The following is an 18,796-nucleotide window of genomic DNA, read 5'->3' on the forward strand; positions in this document are numbered from 1 at the left end:
GTATATTTTGAGACCAGCTTCATTATATTTATATAGATATAGATAGATAGATAAACATACATAGATAATTAGATAATTTCCACCGCAATCTTACATGCTATACTTGAAGTACATAAATTTTCACACGAGTTCAAGTTATAATGATTCCTTTTATATACCATTTAAGAATTCCATTTCCAGATTGAATCAAATGTGGCTCATAGATACTAAAAAACCACAATGTTTGTTAAAATTAAAAAGAAAAAAAAAACTGACCTTGCCACCAAAAAAAGCAGCCATGGAAATATCGACATTTCCATTGTAAACAGATTCTTCACTTCCCTCAACAATCACGCCTGAATCTTGTTCATAGCGAAATGCTGAAGCTAATAATTCCATCTTTGGACAGTCAACCACATCAATTTTTTTCAAGGATGGGCATTTCAGAACATCTCTTGCAGAATAAAAACATGACAAGTTGGGCAAACACTCGATACTAATGGAGTGCAATGATGGAAATATGGTCCTGTCCCTTCCTATTTCATAGTCTGCTTCTTTCCTGATGATATGTTCCACCATTCTACATCTTTTTACTTCCATATGTTGGAGATTTACAAGACCCAAAGCCATGGACAGAGTAAATATATTAGCCAAGTTGCTGCAATTATGAACTTGCAGCAATTTTAGGTTTTTAAAGCTCAAAAATCCTTGAGGATCCTTGTTCCACACGTGCCTCAACCTAGGCAAATCAATTAACCGCAATTCATTTAAATTTCTTGTTAGCCCAAGATGACCTTCATCGGCATTTAGCCCTTCCAGATCAAAGACTTCTTCTACTGAATCACATCTCTCAACAGCCAGCTCTTTCAAAGTGTACCTCGCGTGCTTCAGTAGATTTGATGATATGGCATTTGAGAAAAATGCACACTCGTCCACCACCAAACTTTTTAAATCCTCCAAGCGCTTGAATGGAAATTGGCAGTTCCAATTTTCTTTCAGCATCGGAAAGTTGGAGAGTTTCACATGACTGATGCCTTCAAATCCGATCTACAAATCCAAAATACTGCATTAGCGGAGAACAACAAACAAGCATTTAAATACATACATATAACCAAACATATTAGCCACCTATGACACAGATCAATAGCGAGAAAAGTAGGACCTGGTAAATACATACCGCTTTCTCATGCGAATGTTCAATGGTGGCATTGAGATCTCTTTCCCAATGAAATTTTCCCCACTTCGCTTCTACACTCTGTAGCTTTGGCGTGCTTAACACTCCAGGATTGAAAATCCTCAAGTTGGGGCATTCTACAACAGTTACTTGTTCCAAAGATGGGAATTTGAGAGTGTAACTGCCCAAACAGAAGCTTGTGAGGCTCTGTAAATCTTTGAGTTTTAATGTTTTCAATTTGGTGAAAACAATCTCTTCCATTGTTTCACGGTGTTCACCTCCTACTATTTCCATCAACATATCACAAGAATATACAGTCAATTTCTCAAGTTGAACCATACTTTTGGCTGCTGTTGACGTCACCATATTTTTCAATCCATTGCAATTACCAACTTTAAGAGTTGTTAAATTTTGGAAAGTTGCAGATGACGGTGCTAAATTAATCAAATCACCAAGATTGTTGAGCTTTAAAGCTCTTATCCGTGAGGGTGTAATGGTATCTTTCTGGTAACCACCGAGTCCTTTCAATACAAATAGCTCCTCAAGAGGTGAGTCACGAACGCCGAGTTCTTCAAGATTGGGTAATTTTGGAAGGAAACGAAATAGAGAAGCACAAGATTTGTCTGGAAAGAAGCGCAGCTCAACAACTTTTAGTTTGGAAAAGAACTCTGTTGGGAATTCAGATTGCAACAGCATCTTGAAAGATTTGCTGTCTAATGACAACTCTTCCAATTTGGGAAACATCTGCATTTCAAAAGCAAGTAGGAGATTAAATCCAAGATACTAATGAATCATTGAGGGATTTCAAAAGCTTTGGGGGCCATTATACTTGGATTGAAAATATACATGCTGAATTATTTTTCCTTTTTCATTTTTATATATATAAAAGTAGCTGTATACTCGTCCATTGCAGGGATTTTTTTTATAATTTTAAAATATTTAATCAATTAATATTTTTAATGAATAAATATTTATTGAGAAATTTAAGAAATGGAAAAATTTTTAAACATAATTATTTTTTCTAATTTTTTAATTAATTAATATTTTAAACACGTCATTCTAAAAAATTCATTTAATTTTTTCTGTCAATAATTAAAAAAAAAATCAAATAATTAATGGGTAAAAGCACCATTTTATACATATGATATAAATGACTCCAAATGGTTATGAAAAAATTAAAGAAATATTGAATAGTAACATAACGAAGCCAATTAATATAATTAATAAAATTAAATATGTATTAATTGGTTTAAAATTAATAATTAAATGTAAATTATTTTATTAAATAAAGAAGAATATTCGGGTAAATAAAATATTTATAACATACATTTAGAATGTTATTTATATTTTATTATAATAAAAAAATTAGGTATAATAATTAATAAGTAATTTAGCCAAGTAAGAAAGAGGATGACCAATTCTTTGTAATTTTTATAATATAATTTTCAATTTTTACTGATATAATTATTAAATTTTTATAATGAAATGAAATAGCTAAAAAATTAAAAAACATTTAAAAAAGAAATTTATAAAAATTTAGGAATTAAAATAAGTATTAGTTAAATATATCGAGTAATATTCTCTTCATACCAAAATTATTTTAATATTAATAAAATTTTTTATGATCATAAAAATTACCCACCTTATAATTTTAATAGAACACATTAGGTTAGAGGATAGAAAGAAAAAAAGGGATAGACCCAAATTAACTTGGAGGAGAGTATTACAACATGACTTAGAAGTATTACACATTTCTGAGGACTTAATCCAAAATCGTTCAGAGTGGAAAAAGCGAATCCATATAGCCGACCCCAAATTTTTGGGATAAAGGCTTAGTTGAGTTGAGTTGAGTTGAGTTGAGTCTCTCCTTAATACAAATAAGATCTATATAGATAAAATATACAAAAGAATTGTGAAAATGAAAAAAAAAATCCATGATTAAAAATATATGAATACTTTAAGATGTACATTAAAGAACAAATAATATTAGTTATATCTTTAATAAATTAAAAAATAATATAATAAATTTAATTATTGGGATACTGATTGGCAATTAATTATTAAATAAAATAATTATTTAAATTATAAAATTTGATATAATAATGACAATAATAAAAATACTACAATAAATACTTATTAAAAAAAAGAAATAAATACTTAACATATAAATAAGTTAATTTATAAATGGTTAGCGCTACATGAAAGTTTCAAGAAAAATTTTACCTACTTTAGATAGATTAGATAGATTGAGTCACAATCACTCGAACTCAATTAATATTATTCTTTATATAAAAAAAATGAAATTAAAAAAAGGCAATATGATAAAAAAAAATAAGAGCATTTAACACTGATGTTACTAAACTATACTTCTAATTTCATCTCAATAAAAAGATAATTAGGAGAAGCACAATCAACTACCAAAGGAAAAGAAGAATAAACACAATCAGCTAATGGCATAGATGCCACTCTTTGTTTTTGTACTTCAATTATGTAATTTCTATTATATTCATTTATATAACACCGCGTAAAATTTGCATCCTGTTCTTGTTTGCTTCCTTTGGGACAAGAAGAGTCAAATAACAAGAGTTACGTTATACCACTTAAAATCAATGGAGATTTTATGCATTTTTAGGTAATTAAACCTTGTGATGTTTGAGAAAGGAATAAACACACTAACCTTATGGCTAAAAGGGACATCGAGCTCTTCCTTGTCTTGTCTTTGCTCTCTCCCTTCACTATTTCCTTTTGGTTTTTGTTCCCGTAGTAGTGTGGAAAAGAATGTCTTCATGCTTGGACAGTCATATATGCTCATCTTTTTCAATGATGGACATTCCAGATTACTACTTCTTGAACAAAAATTTGAAAATTTAGGCAAACATTCAAGGATCATGGACTTCAATGATGGAAATATCATCTTATTAGCTTCCTCTACTTCTATTATTCCTTCCATCATGTTACAATATTTCAGCTCTACCTCTTGAAGTTGCGAAAGGCACAATGCCATTGACCCAGTAAATATATACTTCAAGCTGCTACAATTTTCAATTTGGAGCAATCTTAGGTTCTTGAAGTCCAAAATTCCGTGAGGATGCTTGTTCCATAACTGTCTCAACATAGGTAGATTCATTAACTTCAATTCACTTAATCGAGGTAGCAGCCCAACATGCCCATTATCAGAAGATAGCCCTTCCAAGTCAAATACTACTTCTAGTGAATCACTGTCCGTTACATTTATCCATTTCAACTTGTTCAAGAACTGTAACAAATGGGCCGATATGGCATTGGAAGTAAATGTACATGTGTCCACGGTTAGGCTTTCTACATTGTGGAAGAGCTTTCCTTGAATTTTGCCATTCCAGAGCTCAGGAAACTCGGATACTTGAAAATATGTGCCAACCTTTCAATCACAAAAGATAGCATTATTCAAAAATATGTCATGGAAGGATTTTGATTTTGTCAGTATGGAAAAATAAGGAATGTAGAACAGATACCTGCATATTTGTTAATTGACATGCCATGGTCGAATTAAGGTTTCCTTCCCAATGTTGTTTATCTGCGTATTTGTTCAGTCGTATTCCCCGTAGCTTTGGTGTGATTAAGAATCCTCCAGAGAATTTCTTCATCCGAAAGCAATATTGGACAATAACGATTTCCAAAGATGGAAAATTGAAGACGTGATTCCCTGTGCAAAAGCTTGTGAGACTACTTAAACCACTAAGTTCCAAATATTTCAATTTGCAGAAAATAATTTCATCCTTGTTATGATCTCCATCGCTTGCTACTATTTCTGTCATCATTTTGCAATCTTGTATGATCATTTTGGAGAGTTGATCCATAGTTTTGGCTGTGGATGCCATTATCAAGTTTTTCAACCTTCCACATGAATTCACTTCAAGAGTTGTTAGACTGAGGAAAGATGATGATGACGGTGCTACGTTGATCAAACTATCGCAATCACTTACTTTCAGAGTCTGAAGACATTGAAGAAGCGGTTGTACTCGGGAATCTTGATTCCAAATACTAATAAAAATTCTATTTATAAATAAATTTTATTAGTATAATTTATTTTTATATAAAAATTAGAGAGTTTTAATATATATATATATAAAAGCAAATAATTTTGTTGTAATTAAATCGCTTACTACCATTTCAATCCCACTAAAAGGAACTAATTGGTATCCCTTTTAATCCAATGAAATGAATATATGACCAAATTTTTATATTTTGAAGATATCGTAATTATTTATCTTTTTAAAATTATTGACTTATATAAAAACATGTATGAAATGAATTTTCACTGTTGAAAAAAATTTCAAAAAAAAAAACTTAAAATTAGATTATTAATATTAAGAAACTGCCATATATAATCATAATCATCTTAATACCTAAAATGCCTTTTATATCAAGTTAAGAAAAAAAAAATTATGATGGATATGACTTTGTACTAATAAATGATGTCTCAAACAATAAGTTTTTTGGTTTATATAAATATTATTGAATTATCAAATATCTTATTAAATATGTAATTATTTAGAAATAAGTGTTATTTAAAATTTAAACTTCAACAATAATAATTGTTTTGTAATATTAAAAAATAAAATTATGATAGTTTTATTGCCTTTAATTTTTAAAGTATTAAAAAAAGATTTATTACATATACAACGTACGTGAAATATAAATTTACAAGATATTAGCCCAAAAGCCTTTGTTTTATTGCCTAGAATTAAACCTTACTAAATTATTTTTTGTATTTTTTTTTTCTTTTAGATCTCTATAACAACATTACTTTTTATATCAATTTTTTTCCAATACTATATATGTTTGTTTTTAAATACTTAGATATTTGGATTTTTTTTATATCTATTTAGGGAATGATTGAAATATAGTATAAAATAGAAGTGGAGTGGAGTAATAAAACAAAGGCATTTAATGTAGATCAAAATTTTTGAAGTAAATGGCTTTTTAAGGAAGAATAGGAATTAAATTAATGGTTCATACCTTTCCCAAGAAAAAGAGAGGTTTTTCAATTGGGATGCTTTGTTGGCCCACTTCTTTTTCATCTGAAATTTCTGAACCGAATTTCCTCACTTTGTCACAATTTTTCACTTTCAAACATTTCAATTTCGGCCACTCAAAAGTATGTGTCCCTCCTGAATAGAAACTCCTTAGTTTTGGTAGACCTGAAAATTCAAGAGTGTGTAACTGAAGAAAGATATTTTTCAGATCTACACCTTCTTCCTGTGCAACTATCTCCTCCACTTCCTCACACCATCCTAATTCAAGCTTTTCAAGTTTCAAAAGACCTTGGGCTATGGAGGCTGGAAAGATATTTTTCAGGACATTACACCCTGTAACAATAACTGATTCCAGATTTTGAAAAGTGAAAACTCCTTGTGGATCCTTACTCCATATATGCTTCAATGAGTGACAACAAAATATAAGCAAATCTCTTAGCTCAAATGCTGCAGCAACATTTACTTCTTTAACATTGTACCCTTGAAGTTGATATATCTCTTGCACTGAATCACAATGCCATAAATCCAACTCCTCTAATCTCTGGAATCTTTCCAAGACAGCCAATGGAAAAACAGTCACTAGTCTTGGGCAAAATAAAATTGACAATGATTTCAGTTTGCAGAAGGAATCAGCTGCCAGTTGGTTGTGCCATATATTTTTCAAGTTGTTCATATTTTTTATGTACAGTACCTCCAATTTAGAGAAAGAAACCTGCAATAACAAATATACTAACTTGGTATGGTGACATTCCAAGAAATTCAGAATAATCATAATTAGGCAAACATGTATCCTTCCAAAAGAAATCAAAGTGGTTAGTGGAGTGGTGGCCTATCATAATACTATTATAATATTACCTTATAACATAATAATATCGTAGTAATATTAACATTTCTAGAAAAGAATTTCAAAATTATAATATTAACTTCTTTGATTATAAATAATTTTTTATGTAATATAATAATTATTGGTTCAATGAATTTATGGAAATATAAAAATAAAGAGAAATGAATTAACCTAAAAATGAATTTAATTATATATATATATATATATTACTAGAGGTCATTTAATTTTATATATATTTAATTAATATAAAAAATTTTAAAAATAGAACCCAATATATAAAAATCAATCTTGTAAAACAAGGATATTAATTACCAGAATTAAAATCTAAACTCATCTAAATTTGATAATAAGCATCTTGAAATCATTCTATCATGCTGGATCGAGTTAAGTATTCGAAAATACCTAATTTATTGTCATTCTATATTTACAACCAATCTAAAATAACTCAAATTCAAATGATCTATAAAATTGAAAGCAAATACAATACCCTGTACTATGCAAAAATAGCTCGTTTGAGTTTGGTTCAACTCAGTTCAAATTAACCTGACGTTTAAATTGATAAAATTTATTTTGAAATTTCGAAACAATCTACAACCAATTAAATAATTTAAAATATTTGTAATTCAAAATGACCCGTTACAAATTTGTTTTAAAAAATTGAAAGAAACCTAGTTTAAATCCACCACTAATAAAATATAAATATTATTTAAAATTTAACAAATAATACTTTAAATATTTAAATCATAAATGACCCATTTCTCGAAAAAATTATGACCTGCAATAAAAAAAAATGTAAAAAGTTCATTGAAACTAAAATATTAATGTTATCTAAATATATATGGGTAAATTCAAATACTGATTTATCATTTCTTTTAGGGTAATAAAATGAATTCATTTTAGATTGACTCACTTAATGCATTAGAATCACCAATTTTATTTCAGGGTTTAAATTTTTTTAATTTTGTTTTTCTTGCATATTATTATGTTAAATAATACTCTTACAGGCATCATTTTCATCTAATTAAATTTGAAATTCATCCAATGAATAAGTCAAATCATTTGTTCTATAATAATAATAATAATAATAATAATAATAATAATAATAATAATAATTTACGCGTTTTAAATTCTTTCCATATATATTTCGATAAACATATATCAATTAAAACATAAATATAATAGTTTAAGTGCTAATATGCTTTTATTTATAATTTATAATCTATAATTTATTAAAATAAAAAGGGTGAATAATGGAATGAAAAAAAAAATTATATCATGCCCATTAATGATTCAGTATTGACTATTATTTATTTTAATAATATTACATTATATGCAAAAAATTACAGCACAATTTATAAAAAAATATTAACATATATAAAAGAAAATACTTCCATATGCATATTGAAAAGTTAAAGCGGGGCATTGACTCTAAAGTTTTTTTTTTTTTAAATCAAAATTTTTTTCACAAATTATAATATTTTATTTTATTTTTATATTTTTTTAATATAAAAAATACACGAACACACAGACCATTAATAAGAATAAATCACTATTAAAACCATAATAATTTTAAGATAATTTTTATTTTTATATAACTCAGGACATACTCCACACACGCAATTTTGCATTGAGTAGTGTATTTTCCAGTCTCACTTTATGGCTCGACATGTAAACAAGCCCTATATTTTCCAAATAACAGCTCCTACTAGCTTTGTCTTTGACAACCAAATTATCAACCTAATAAAATTATTTAAATAGAAAGAAAAGAAAAAGGAATTCCTAAAATCACTTGTACAATTAAAGTTATAACAAAAACTCTATAATTTTAAACAACGAGTCAACACTTATGAAATTATTATACTAATGGCAATATAAAAAATATTTTATGATCTCCACAGATGTATAATATAGTATATGCATACAGGAATAACAATTACGTACCATTTCATCAAAGAGTGGTTGAATTTCAGCGTTACGTTTCGTATCTGCTTTGGCAACGAAAGTCACCAATGCGCTGCACCCATCTATTGTTAATTCTTGAAGGCACTGAAATTCAATTGAATACCTCTTCCTCTTCTTATTTATCCTCTCTTCCTCTTCTTCTTCTACTAGTTCCTCTGTCAGTAATATCTCTTCCATGGAATTACAATCTTTTATCTTAAGTTTTTTAAGCTGCAAAAGACATTTAACAATTGAAGTTGTGAATAAATGCTTCAAATTGTTGCATTCATACACAATCAAACTCGTTAAGTTTGAACATGTTGCGGAAAGTTGGTCGTTCCATATCCTTTCACAAGCAACTGAGGTTAATTGCAATTCCTCCAAGTTGGGAAAAGAAACCTACAGATAAAACCATTCTTTTAAGCACAGCACTTAACACTTTTACTTCTTTAAAAAATAAGATATAAAATAAAAGATTTTAGCTAGACAAAATTCTTAATAATAACCGTAACTTGGAATTCTAATGCTAAAACTGCGACATACCATTCTGTTGAAAAGTGATAATTCAGTACCAAGCTCATCCTCCGACACAATTTCCTCAAGTGGACAGGCTGTCAATTGCTTTTGTCTTGCTTCTGTTACTGTAGCCACCTTCCTTTTCCAGCAAAAGCTTCTGAGGTTTGGTAAATCATTTAGCTTCAAGGAGCGCAGTTGATTGAACTCAACCACTTCATTGTTGTATTCACTTTCATCTATTATCATAGCTTCTAATCTTTGGCATTTTCCAACTTCTAAGGTTCTTAATTTGCTAAATGAACCTCGTGCAAGTTGACCGTGACAAATTGTCTCCAGGTTCATTAAATTTTCTAAAAACAAGGACTCTAGGATGGGAAAGGCAGGATCTGCAGGCCATTTTGGTGAGCTGATAATGCATTGAATCAAAACGTCATTTTGGAAGTGGAAGTGCTTCAACCGTGGAAAGCCTTCTCTATCAATATCATACAACACATTTTCAATTCCCCTCACTTCATCTAAATACAGATCTTCAGTCTCCCTCAACAACACTCTAATCCCATGCTCAAAGTAACTACTTGTCTTGAGCTTGAGTTTTAGAGTTCTTGAAGTTTCAAAGTTTCCACGCCAGTCCCATACATCTCCTATGAGTATTCTATACCTCTGCAACCCATTGAAGAACAGGGCTTTTGGTATTATCTTCGCATCTACAACTTGTATTTCCAGAGTTCTAAGGTGAGACAACCCTTCCAACTCAGCAAGGCTTGCATTACCCTGATTGCTGATTGCTTCCGCCTCCCATTCAACAAAGCTGTTGCTCACATACAATTCTTCTAACATGGAAAACTTGGATAAGACATTTGCTGGAATGACTTTAAGATTGGAACAATTGCCGATATCCAGTAATTTTAGTCTACTTAATTGTTCTATTTGTCTGGGCAACTCAACAATATAGGAATCTGCTAAACTGAGAACTTCTAGTTGCTTTAGCTCTCCAAGATAGCTATGTCATCCAGATGGCATCGATGCAAGCACAAGGAATGAAGGTTTGTTAGGAAACCAAGTGATGAAGGCAGAGACATGAAACACATCCCTGTAAAATCCACTACTTTGAGTCGTCTAATTCCATCAAAAATTAATTGAGGGATATCCAAAGAAAGATCTTCAGTGAAGACCGACAATAAATCAGCTTTTGGGCATTCCATCCCTTGAGGAAGTGCTTGGATATCACAGTAAGGTATTGAAATTCTGGTGCAATCCTTGGTTGGCAATTCCCCCAACGCAGCACCACTTGTGCCTATAAAAATATGTTGCTCTTTAGAAGCTATTAACAGGGCAGTGTCACGAACAGTGTCATGCATTTTCACATATCCATTCATGTCACCATCTAGCAGTAAACACTCAGCTTTCAGTTCATCAATCAAAGTATATACTTTGTTTCTCGCTTCTTCAACAGTAGCTATGTGCTTAAATAAACCCACACCCATACCATATTTTAGCAAGTTTTGGATCTGAATATTAGACTGTCCAAACAGACCACAAAGCAAGAAAAACGACCTGAGTTCACTGCGAGGCAAATTGTCGTAGCTTAACTTAAGAACCAAGTGCACCTTTTTCTGTATTTCTTCATTATCCAAGTCAGAAAGTTGCTTCAGCTTATCATCCCACACAAATGACTCCTTCATTTGCAAATCTGTAGCAACTTTGAGTATGAGAAGCGGCAATCCTGCACATTTTTTTGCAATTTCAGCTGCTAAAGGAGGTAACTTCGGTTCTTGGCCATCAGCTACAGATACGGTGAATTTAAACAAATTCCATGCCTCTTCTTCTCGTAGAACTTCAAGTTCCAAAACTTTCTGCGCTCCCATCCTATGGCACACATCTCTTCTCCTCGAAGTTAATAATATTTTGCATCCCTTGCAATCGGCCCCAAATGGAATTCCCACTTCCTCTAATTGAAGGTTTGTCCAAATGTCATCAAGAATGATAAGTATCTTCTCTTTTTTCAATCTCTCATATAGTCGATTTGCTCTTAGGAGGATTCCCTCCTCATCAAGATCAAGACCCAAGACTTCAGCAACCTCCGCTTGAATTCTTCTGAGCTCTGGCGATTGTGATACAGCAACAAAAATCACAACATCGAATAACTTATCATCTTGGGCTTGTCTATGGACCTCCCTAGCTAGGGTGGTCTTACCGACCCCGCCCATCCCATAAACACCAATCATGTTAAGATTAGGATCTCTCAGCGAATCCATTATTTCCTTCAAAATTGACTTCCTCGAAGGCAGTTCCTCACGATCATATACAGATGGGGCCACTTTCTGCTTTGGAGGTTGAGGGTGGCCAATTGGTTCAAGTCCACCCTGATTCCGAAGCTTATCAATCAACGAAGCTTTCTTTTCTGCTTTCTTGCTGAGGTGGTAGCGCGTCTTCAAATTGGGACACAAACCAATGAAGCACCTCTCCTTCGCTTGTTCTTTGGCTTGGATAAGTTGCTCGGCTTCTTGAATAGCTTTTCCCGCACTGATAAGCCACTTGCTGACGTCATCGTAGATCTCCTCCCCTCTTCTTGAAGCATCAGCAACTGATTGCTGCAACCTGTCTCTTTTGCTGTTCAATTGCTGAGCCTCATCCTGGAGCCTCTCAACCTTGGTCTTGTAGGTGAAAGGATAACTAATGTGTCGTTTGATAGGAACGACAACGAATTGCATGATGGGATCTTTAATGATCTCGGTGAAGATGGAGATAAACATATCCAGTACCATTTTGATTTTTTTTTTTTTTTAAAGAAAAACTCAACTCTCAGGAAAAAAGAAAAATTGAACAAGAAATGATGATAACAGCAAAGAAAAATGAGAATATGACTGAATGGAAGCAGAGAATACAGAAACAGATGAGAGAGAGAGAGAGAGAGAGAGAGCAAAAGGAGTGTAGAGATGAGTGAAAGGAAATAGAAGTGAAATGCAAGAAAGATGTAGACAAGAACAAACTATACTGGGATCAGAGTGAAGACTGAGAAGCAGACGGAGAAAGGCAGTGGACAGAGAAATGGTGTTAGAGAGATCACTTACAAGTCAACAAAGTCCTGCTGAAAGTAGCAGACGTATAGTCAGGCACATGCATCTGTTTATTGGTTAAATAAATAAACCTGCATCATCCAACCTTTTAACATAAAGAATTTGAATTACATTGGAAAAAAGACATTTAGGTTGGGATGGGTAGCAGTGGTTTTGCCACGGGTGGTTTGTTGGAGAGTCTGCGGGTTAGTTTCTATGGGCTGGTTTTCTAAAAAATATTTGAATACAATAATATTTAAATTTGCTTAACAAAACAAAAACAATATTAGCAAACATATGAATTATTTTATTAATTTTTTAAAATTTTGTTTTAAATTAATTTTTTATAAGTTTATTAAAAAATTTTCATATAAAATAAATTTATATTTTTAATTACAGATATACATCTAAAATTCTTTGATATATATATATATATATATATATGGCAAATATTATAAAAAAATAATATTCATTGATTTATAAAAAAATATTTAATTATAATATGTAATATATAATAAAATTATATGAATTTAATATTTTTAAATAATATATAATTACGCATATCAGAGAAAAAAATTTAAATAGATAAATATATATTATTTAAAAAATTGAGTTGAATTATAAAATTAATATAATTAATAGGATGACTAAAATTTATAATACTAATTTTTTATTTTAAAATGATATATTATTAAAAATTTACAAATAATAATATGTGTATATATAAAAAAATTAATATTTTTTTAATATTATAATATTATTCTAGTTCGATAAATAGTTAATGCGTATAAAAAGAATTAAAAATTATATTTTAAATATAAAATTGTTATTTTAATTTAATAAATTTATATTTAAATATAAATATAAAATAGCCTAATTTAATATGAAAAGAGTCTAATTTTTATATCAATGTAAATATTATATTATTTAATAGAATTTTTATGCTTTTCAATTTAATAATTTCTTTTATTAAAGTTTGATGTTTATTTTTAAAAAAATAATTATAAAATTTTTAATTTAAAAATATATTATAAATTAAATTAATAAAATATTTTATTATAAACTGAATAATTATGTATATAATTTTTACTCTAATCATTCAAATTAAAAATAATTATATACTAACGTCAGTATTTTTTATTTTATTAATATATATTTTTTGTTTTTTATATAAAAAATTTAGTTATTAATTTATTAGTGTTAATATATTTATTAATCTTATTTTAAAATTTTTCTCCATATCATAAGAAGATATAAATTTATGTAAAATATTACGTATCAAATAAAAATTAATAATATTAATATGTGTATTTACGATTAATTTTAGTAAATAAAATTTAAAATTGAATAAAAAATAATTATAAATAAAAAAAATTAATATTATGAAATTATATTAAATTAAATTTATTGTATTATTATATATATAAACTCTAAAATAGGGTTGAAAAAAGTTTAAATTTTTTATGATAATTATTATATTTTATAAGAATTATAAAATATTAAAAGTTAATTAGTTTTTATAAGTTTAACACTTTATCATTGAAAAAATTTAATATAAAAATATTTAAATCGAAAAAATAATAAATAGTTAAATTTATATATTTATAAAATATTAATTAAAAATTATAATATAATAATAAAATTTTCATGATAAATTTGACTTGTATAATTTTTTATTTTTATTGATATATTTTCTTTTTTATTAATATAATTTAAAAATTATAAGTGCACACACAATATACATATCATAAAAAATAAAAAATATTATATTATCATAATAATAATAATAATTAATATATTGTAATAATATTATATTATACACAAAATTAATAAAAAATGTATATAAAAATATTAAATCATAAGTATATATAAGGAATATAAAAAGACATAAAATGCATGTTTTTAAAAAAATTATTTTGAGATAAATGAACCAATTAGTTATAATTAATACAAATCTTTGATTGGGTTGGGTGTGATTGTCTGAAATCATCATACACAGTTCTAACCATAAGTAATAAAAAAAAAAAAGTTATAAACCATATTTAAAAAATTATTATAAATACAAAAAAAAATGCACAACCATAACCATAAGTATATATATATAAACCATATTTAAAAAGTGAATTATAAATATAACAAAAATCTAATTATTAATTGAGATTTAATTTTAAATTAGAATCATTATTCTGAATATCAAAATCAGACCACCAGCTTTTGCTGTTGATTAAATTTAACTGCTATTTTTTTTTTCAATTTTTTTTTCTTTAAAGGAATATATTTTGACAAAAACTAAATTGACTATTTTTAATATGATTCAAAATTGATTTTAATTCAAATCTCAAAATGAATCAATTTGATTTCAATTTAGAACCTAGTTGATTTAACTATTAAATGCAAGTGTTTGATAAAAAATATGTTGGATTGTCACGACTCAAAATTCTGAACGATGACCGACGCATAATTTAAGTATTCTTAAATCATGCAAGTCTTATCAGAGTATCTTGAATTAATATATTGTCACTTACTAATCCAAAAAATGTACAAAAATCCAAATAAATAAAATACTGAATAAATATCATAAATATCTCATAAGTAAACTACGGAGTCTCTATAGATTTCAAATAAAAATTTAAACTGTTCAATAAACTAAACTAATTATTAGCCCGATAAAACATGAATTCGGACATTCCATGAGAACAAATCAAAGTTATCCCTCTCCAGAAAATTGACTGAATATTTTGATCAGCTGCAGAATTCTACTAATCTGAAATAGATAACAGACAGAGAAAATGTGGTTTGAGCTAAATGCTCAATGAATGATAATTATAGCACACAACGGAATAGGAACAGGCAGACGCTTAATTAATTTCACAATAAATTTTCTATTCAATAAAATCATGCTCATACTGTCAAAATCATTAATAAAATAACTTCATAAAACATATATATAAAAAAATTCATTCAAATAAAATTTTATGGTACAATGCACCAGGGTGATGATACCCCACATCACCAAATGCCAGATGGTAAGCGCGCTACCAAATATTAGATACCTTCCTCCTCCTTCACATATATCAATGCATATGATACTAATGCAAACCATAAACTGTAATGATGCATGACTCGACAATGCAACCTAATACCGTGATAGTCCACACGGCGGAGCCAGATAACAGAAACAGATACTGGACACAGGTACCAATTCAAAATAGAAAAATCAATTTGTACAAATCAATCAAAATCAATAAAAAATTTCAGATAGCAAATAATAACTAATAGTGCAATTCCAATAGTATATTTCAATAGTTTCAGAGAGTCAATAAAATCAAATCAATTCAATAACACATCGGTAAATTTTATAGTCAAATATCAATCAATATAAATACATTAAAGGCCTGTTCCCGGAATCCTAATGGGTCTAATGCAGAGATAGTTGACAAAATTAATTATTTAATCAAAAATCGAAATAAAATTCAATAATAAAATAAAACTCTAGAAAATCACATATAAAATAATTATTAAAATATTGATTTAAAATTTCATTTAATAACAAACTTAATGCTAAGAAATTTTAAAAATGACTAAAACGGTGCCATGTACTATAATTATCACTCACCTGGAATCTCCAAGACAATAGTTATTTTCAATGAAAGAGAGATAATCTCAACTGACTGATTGAATATTCAATTCTCTTACATACCCAAAATATTAAAGAAAATATCAAATAATAATAAAATATAATAACTTATATATATATATATATATAATCTAAATTTAAAGATATTGTCTCACAGTAATTATGATCAATCAAATTCAGTACCAATAGTTAAAGAGAAGAAAAATAAATTTATAGAGTAGTTATAACGGTTTAAAGAGAGAAAATAAAATCAAATTCACCAATTATTGAACAAAGAACGAGAATTTTTACTTTGAAGACATAATCAAAGGTGATGAATTGAGAAATAAAAATTTAAGAATTATCTGCGCACATCAGATTATAAATCGTTAATATATATATATATATCAATAAATAAAATATTATGAAAATACTTGTTGAGAGTATTTGGTAGGAAAATTAGGTGACAAACAGGTTTTGAGAGTAAAATTTAGCAGAATAGATGATTAGAGTATATATATTTGAAGAGTTCTATTAGGTGTATAATGGGATAAGAGTTATTATTGAACTGGGTTGTTCAGATTGCAGATATATATTTAATTTCAAAATGATATATATATATATATATATATATATATATATATATATATATATATATATATATATAAACAGGTTATCCCATAAAATATATATTATTATTATTATTATTATTATTATTATTATTTTATAAAATATATTAAATTATTATTAGCTAATTAAAATAAAATAATAATAAATAATAAATATATATGAGTTTCCACATGAATGGTTGCTTATAATATATAAAATGATAAATAAGAATATATATTATATAATTTATTTTATAATTATAAAATATATAATTATTAATTTATTATATTATATTATTTATTTTAATACAACTCAACTCAACTCAACTAAGCCTTTATCCCAAAAATTTGGGGTCGGCTATATGGATTCGCTTTTTCCACTCTGAACGATTTTGGGTTAAATCCTCAGAAATGTGTAATGCTTCTAAGTCATGCTGTACTACTCTCCTCCAAGTCAATTTAGGTCTACCCCTTTTTTTCTTTCTATCCTCTAGCCTAATGTGATCTACTTGTCTAACTGGAGCCTCCGTATGTCTACGCTTCACATGACCAAACCACCTCAATCTCCCTTCTCTCAACTTATCTTCAATTGGCACCACTCCTACCTTTTCTCTAATACTTTCATTACGGACTTTATCTAGTCTAGTATGGCCACTCATCCACCTTAACATTCTCATCTCTGCAACTCTTATCTTAGATGCATACGACTCTTTCAGTGCCCAACACTCACTACCATATAGCATAGCCATTGTATGGTCATGCGGTAAAATTTTCCTTTTAATTTATTGGGAATCTTACGATCACATAAAACTCCCGTGGCACGTCTCCACTTCAACCATCCGGCTTTAATCCTATGACTAACATCCTCCTCACATCCCCCATCTACTTGAAGGACTGAGCCTAGATATTTAAAGTGATTACTTTGGGACAGTGCCACTCCATTCAAACTAACTCCTTCCCTATCACCAGTTTGGCCTTCACTGAACTTGCAATGCATGTATTCTGTCTTCGTTCTACTTAACTTAAAACCCTTTGACTCTAGAGTACTTCTCCAAAGTTCTAGCTTCCTATTGACTCCTTCTCGTGTCTCATCTTTATTAATATACTTTATTAATATACTTTATATATATACTTTATTAATATGTATATAATTAAATAAAGTATATATGGTGTTATTAAACTGGACTTTTTAGTTTATTAGTAAAGTTAAAAGATGGTGTTGTTACTCATGACATGATGAAAAAGAGAGAAATGATAACTAAATGCTATATAAATCAATAAATATATTTATTTTAATATTAAAATAAATAATAAATAATAAAATAAAAATTATTTATTTTAATATTAAAATAAATATATTTATTGATTTATATAGCATTTAGTTATCATTTCTCTCTTTTTCATCATGTCATGAGTAACAACACCATCTTTTAATTTTACTAATAAACTAAAAAGTCCAGTTTAATAACACCATATATACTTTATTTAATTATATACATATTAATTATTATTAATGATAAAAATTTACATTTTTTGTAATGATAATTCATAAATATAGATATACATTAATTTTATTTAAATTTTTATGTTAAGTATTAAAAAAATAGAGTCGCTTGATAATTAGTGGTAATAATAAGATTAACAATTTTATTTAATATATACATATTAATTATTATTGTTATTAATGATAAAAATATACATGTTTATTATTAATAATAATAAATTTAATTTAATAAATTTATTTTATAAATCTATTTTATTATATTTAAATAAATAAATATGTATATTAATTCTCAATTAAATTTCAAAAGAAATTTAAAATAAAAATCTTCAGTAGTATTACAATTGTAAACCTAATATTTAACAAAATCTTATAGAAATCTTTTTAATTGAGCAACATTTTTTCATAAACAACATTAATTTACAGATATATCAAATTTTGATTTATTTTTTTAAAATAAAACAAAAATAGACAAAATGATAATATTTGATTCTAATTTCCCCTAAAAATAAAATAAATCGTTTAATCATTTTCAAACTAGCTATG

General features: G+C 27.8%; 1 protein-coding gene and 1 pseudogene across 10 annotated transcripts in view; both read right to left on the bottom strand.

Moving 5' to 3' along the window:
* LOC110660410 (uncharacterized) overlaps positions 1-18,796 on the bottom strand; it is a 243,950-nt gene that overhangs the window by 57,278 nt on the left and 167,876 nt on the right. For 4 of the 10 annotated variants that reach the window (XR_009147670.1, XR_009147669.1, XR_009147668.1 and 1 more), the window contains exon 8: positions 6,152-6,880. Coding sequence is in view for 5 of the 10 variants with exons in the window: in XM_058144254.1 (XP_058000237.1) it covers positions 6,152-6,880 (729 nt within the window). In the remaining 5 variants the exon portion in view is untranslated. Of the gene's footprint in view, positions 1-255; positions 1,027-1,156; positions 1,898-6,151; positions 6,881-8,953; positions 9,353-9,496; positions 9,741-18,796 lie in introns of all 10 variants that reach the window. The other 6 variants (XR_009147671.1, XR_009147672.1, XM_058144258.1 and 3 more) reach the window with 4 other exon arrangements.
* On the bottom strand, positions 9,907-12,628 carry LOC131178711 (disease resistance protein At4g27190-like; annotated as a pseudogene).

Source organism: Hevea brasiliensis, chromosome 3 (genome assembly GCF_030052815.1).
Source record: "Hevea brasiliensis isolate MT/VB/25A 57/8 chromosome 3, ASM3005281v1, whole genome shotgun sequence".
In the NCBI taxonomy this organism is placed as follows: Eukaryota; Viridiplantae; Streptophyta; class Magnoliopsida; order Malpighiales; family Euphorbiaceae; genus Hevea; species Hevea brasiliensis.